Source organism: Austrofundulus limnaeus, unplaced genomic scaffold (assembly GCF_001266775.1).
Source record: "Austrofundulus limnaeus strain Quisiro unplaced genomic scaffold, Austrofundulus_limnaeus-1.0 Scaffold35, whole genome shotgun sequence".
NCBI classification, from domain to species: domain Eukaryota; kingdom Metazoa; phylum Chordata; class Actinopteri; order Cyprinodontiformes; family Rivulidae; genus Austrofundulus; species Austrofundulus limnaeus.
In genome coordinates, this window is record NW_013952437.1 from 2,021,214 (window position 1) to 2,026,453 (window position 5,240).

The 5,240-nt window shown below is 38.2% G+C and overlaps 1 protein-coding gene across 2 annotated transcripts in view; it reads right to left on the reverse strand.

Moving 5' to 3' along the window:
• Positions 1–5,240, reverse strand: part of grm2b (glutamate receptor, metabotropic 2b) — a 33,941-nt gene that overhangs the window by 21,712 nt on the left and 6,989 nt on the right. Inside the window, exons 2-3 of one of the 2 annotated variants that reach the window (XM_014006206.1) lie at positions 4,716–4,754; positions 2,336–2,960 (exon numbers count right to left, since the gene is read on the reverse strand). In XM_014006206.1, the coding sequence (XP_013861660.1) occupies positions 2,336–2,845 (510 nt within the window). In that variant the 5' untranslated portion in view covers positions 2,846–2,960; positions 4,716–4,754. The remainder of the gene's footprint in view (positions 1–2,335; positions 2,961–4,715; positions 4,755–5,240) is intronic. The other variant, XM_014006205.1, reaches the window with a different exon arrangement.

Here is a 5,240-nt window from a genome sequence, read left to right on the forward strand (position 1 = left end):
CACACACACACACACACACAAATATTTTTAAATGGCAGTTTCATTACATGATTTGAGTAAGTGTGCAGCATTATGTGGCCCTCTAGTAGGGTCAAAAAAAAATTGTGGCCTCTTCCATCATTTAAGTTGCCCATCCCTGTGTTAGCTCATCTGTCCCATTATTCTCTGTTCATCCAAACTGAGGTCATTCTGAGAGCTATCCACAACAGGTTTGACACTGATTCTTCAAAGTCTTTTCCCAACATCTGAGCAAAGCGATATAAAAGCTTTATCTCTGCAGGCTTATGCGACACATTAAGCTGCAGCACACACGATTGGAGTCTTGCTGAGTGTCTGCAACACCAAAGGTCATTCTGTTTTTTTTAGCTTGTCTAAATTAAAATATCATCATGCTAACTAGTTCATCCACATCGTAAAGGTAAAGGATAAGTGTTAAATTGTTGCTCTCTCAAGCTGCTGCCTTTTTCTGCTGTGCTTTAATGCTGTTGTAGTACTCGTGACCTCTCATTATATTAATGATAGATGCTGTGATGGGGCGACACAGAACATGTTTAGTGAAGTTAAGTGAAGTGCAACACAGACACATGAGGAAGATGACAGGTGTGGAGGAAGACTTCCTTCATTAACGTCATGGAAAACAACAAGGATGCTTCATTATGAGTCAAGATCTGTAGTGTTCACCGACTGTATGTTAGAAATAAAAGGAACCATAGTAGGAAAAAAGTTTTTTTTCTTATTTTGGAAAGGATGGGTGGTGCTGATGAGCTGCTGCAGCCATTTTTTAAAAGTCCTCCCAACTGATGTAATCCCACTCCAACCTTTTGATGAAATTTTAGAGGTAAGTGATGCAAAGATGTAAAACACGTGTGAGTGAAATATGTGGTGAATGCCTTTTGAATGGTGGGGGGGAGTTATCAGGAGTTAATTGAAAGTGACTAAATTATTCCTGTGTACTTTGTCTCATTGACACCTTGTACTGCACGGCAATTATGGTGCCTGAGGGGAATGAAAATTCATTAATTATGTTCAGATGCATTTCCACTCGCAACCTTTCTTATGTGTGTGAAAGGTCAGTGTTCGATGCAAAACAGAGATGAAATCACTGCCAAAGTGATGGATATTTCCCTGAATGTTGATGCTTCAAGCAAAGTCCCGGAGTCTTGCTATGACCACATCAATGGAAAAGTAATGAAGCAATTACAGTATTTGCATTAAGTATGTAGAGCAGAGAAAACACTAGATAACGTGGTGTGTACAAAATTAATTACTGAGTGAAACAATTCATTAAAATAGGTTTAACATTAAGTTCTTGCAAGGAAGACAACATTTTTTGCAGTCATTTTCACAAACTTCATTTCAAAAATATGGTGAGTATGAAGCTGTTTATTAAATCAAACTAATAAGTTAACAAATATTCTGGGATTTGAGCATAAAATGAAGCAAATTCTCAATTTCATATGCAATGTTTTCATATGCAAATAATAGGAAGGTTTTAGGAATTTCAGCTGTTTAATATGAAAAACACTTTCACTTTAAGCTCAGGTATAACAGGATTAATTAGGAAATAACATGAATAAAATTTTATTTTGTTTGGGTTTTTGAGGATTCTATACAAATTCCAGTATTACCATAAATTAATCATCCTTCTGTCATCCTCTGTAGAAATTGAGACATTTTAGTCGCAGAGTTCTTCTTTTTTAAATGTTTGATTGATACATAAAAAAACATTTAGCTATAAATGAAAAGTTGGATTTAGTTAATCATGTTGTGTTACCTGGTTCCACTTAACTGAGTTGAGTAAATTCAAAGCAACATACTCATGTTCTTTGGTTAAAAAGCTGGTATATTTCTTTGAATTTACTCATCTCAGTTAAGTGGAACCAGGTAACATAACATGGTTAATTAAATCCAACTTTTTATTTTTTACAGTAGCTTCTAAATGCTGATTTTGTTGTTGTTTGACCAAAAGACAACAAAAGAAAAGTGAGTAGGAGTGCTGACTCATTTTGAGCCCAGTTGCAAATTCTTTTAAAATGAGCCAGTTACAGTCTTCTTGTAGACTGATCTGAGGATATTTTCAACCGTGTAAACATCAAGTGAACAATTTACTGAAAGGCCTGATATACTGTATGAGTTGTACAAACAGTAAATTAATCAAATAACTGCACAAAACAGGCCAAAGAATTAAAAAAAGAAGAAAACATTGGCAGTAATAGATTTTTTTATATTTTTGTTTTGCTCACCCAATTTTTCACCTTTTCTGAGAATCAAACTTCTTGAATGTTAAACCCACTATCAAAGGAAACCAAAACGTGTATTGAACTTGCCTCCTTACCTGAATTGAGACGTCACTGTAGGACCCTCCAATAACTCCAGAAATGGCCAGCGGCACCTCGTTTTGGATGGGTCTGGAGCCGTCAGGGCAGATGAAGCCTGGGTCGTGCACCTTGGTGAGGGAGGCCCTGACGAAATCTAGAGACTGCTCCAGAGCATACGTGTCCTTGGAGCAGGTGTCCAGGATGTGGGCGCCCAGCTCCAGTCCAGGAAGGATGCGGTCGCTGGAGTTGATCTCATCGAGGGCCAGCAGCATGGCCTCCAGCCTCTGGATCCCTCTCTCCTCGTTGATCTTCCCACAGTCCTCCGTCCCGTCGCCTTTTTCATGCACGGGGAACAAGCCTCCGATCACCAAGTCCCCATCGATGATGATCTCCCGCTTGGCTGAGGGTGGTAATCTGGAGATGCTGGGCAGGACTCCTGGTGTCAGCATCTCCAGCAGGAACATGTGGAGAGGCCAGTAAAGGGCAGAACCACCCCACCACTTGGTGCCGAGCAGCGCTTGCTGCATCCTGTCAGGTTGGAAGACTTAGCTGGTTGAAGGAGAAACGAGTGGAGCTTTACAGAGTCTGAAGGCAGATTACTTTCAAATCTTCACCTAATGAGTACAGCATGTCTGGTAAATCCTGAAAGCAGGAAAAGAAACCAAATGAGGTCTCGGCCTACGAGCAACATGTACATTTTAAAAGGTTTGCTATGATTTGTATATCTCATAAATTCCTATTTTATCCATAACAAAATGCAGAAAAGAAGAATGAAGAATTTGAATTATTTTTTATATTTGAAAAATATAGGGGCAAAAAAACAAAAGGTTAAAAATGCAATACAAACTAGAGAATTCACATTTTCTGCAAAAATGCAGCATGAATGTTTGAAAAAAAGCACAATAATTTTGCAATTTGTTGTAAAATAGACAAAAAATTAAATTAGCAGGGAAGTAATTAAAATGATGTGAACAAAAATGGCCAGAGAAGCTAACTATCTAAAAACGTACAAATTGCTGAAATACCAAAAAATCATAGCTACGATGTCCTGAAGGCGCTGATTTGTTTGATATATGGATTGTTGAAATAACACAAACATTGTGGAACAAGATATGTACAAAAAAAAACATACAATGGATCATGTCAGTAAGAAACAGCTAGAGGAGTGTTTTGCAATTAGTTTAAAGGCACAGTGTGTAGGATTTGTTGTTTTCAGCGACATCTAGTGGTTGAGTGGTTGAATCATCCTCCCTGGTCCCCCACCCCCACCCCCCTTCCAAATGCAAAGGAGTTGCTACGGTGTCTCTCAGGTGTCAAAAACCTTTGATAATTCCAACCGCCATGTCTACCAGCAGCTTCAGGGCTAGTGATGTTTCAAGTGGTAAGATTATGAGCTTTAATAAGTAAAATTATCCCAGCTACAATGACAGACAACAAATATTACATTTATAGTATTACAACTAAAACCGTTTTTGATGCCGCCACCGCAGTTTGTCCTTCATGAGTCTTCGTAGACAAGATGGCGGCTGCCTGTAGGGCGACCCGTGACCATGGAGATATAAACAGCTTTTTATAAGGTAAAAATAATAAAACAAGGTCTTTGTCTGCAATGATTAGACATGTTTTTTATTATTGTCATTAGTGATTATCTCAATTTCAGCTAAAAGACTTGACAAAATCCTACAGACTGTGCCTTTAATTGGAAATTTGTCAGTAAAAGTGCTGAAAAAAGAGCATTTTAGAGACATTGATTCACTAGTAAAGATGGGCAGAGGTTCACTGCTAAAAACTGCATTTTGAATGTAGTGGAACAAAATGTGCATCATCTTAGACGACTTGTGGTCAATTCTGGGTTATTTTCACCCTACTCGGGCTTTTACTTAGGGGTTTATTCAAAGTTTTAAAACACAAAGAAGTACAGAACAGTCTAAATGTCAGCACCTATAAACTTTTTCTTACAAGTGTTTCTCATCTTTTTATTGATTCGTACTTGAACTTCAGTGCCGTTCTCAGCTTATTCCAATCAATATTGGACAGCCTAATCCCAATACTTCTCGTTTTTTTCATGAACTCCAACTATAAATCTTAAAAGTTTACTTTCTGTAATGAAACCAAAGTGGATTTTATTGATATCATTATGCTGTGAAAATAGAAAATCTGCTGAATTATTTGAAAGCTCAATGACTTACACTGACTACAGTTTTCAAGCTTACATCGGAAATATCTCATTGATAACCTCAATAGCTGGGGTTTCCATAGAAACATCATGGGTAAAAAGCAAAAAAAAAAATTAAAAATAAAACTAAGTAAGTGTGGGGTCTGCAGCGGGGAAGTGGGCAGTGAGAAATGTATGCTAATGTCGCTTCACAACGTGGAGGTTACAGGTTTGGATCTCACCAGGAGTTGTGATGTCTGGATCAGGGAGGCAGGCTGGATCTGTGACTCAAACACACAAACCAGGAGATTTAGAGAGGCTGTGTGCTCTAAAAGAGCTTGCAGGTAACCCCTCTGTTAACACGTTTATCATATCAAATATCGGCATATTTTGAAGAAAAAATAAAGGAAGATGCGACAGGAAATCCCTTTGAGTCTAATTTGGACTGTCTTTTTTCAAACAATAAAGCTGCAGATGCAACGTGAAACGTGAGAGATGTTTTCACTTTTTAAAATAATTGTGTTGTTATTGGCATACAAGTGTTTAAAAATCCATTTATTAGCATAAAACATGTACATAATCGTTCTTTGAGCTGTTCCACCTGAAAGTGTCCTGTTGGTGCTCATGCAGGCAGAAGACCATCACGGTGGGGGGATGCAGAGGTTGAAAAATACAGACCAGCTTCTGCAGATACACACATAAATAATGCCGTGTGTGTGTGTGTGTGTGTGTGTGTGTGTGTGTGTGTGTGTGTGTGTGTGTGTGTG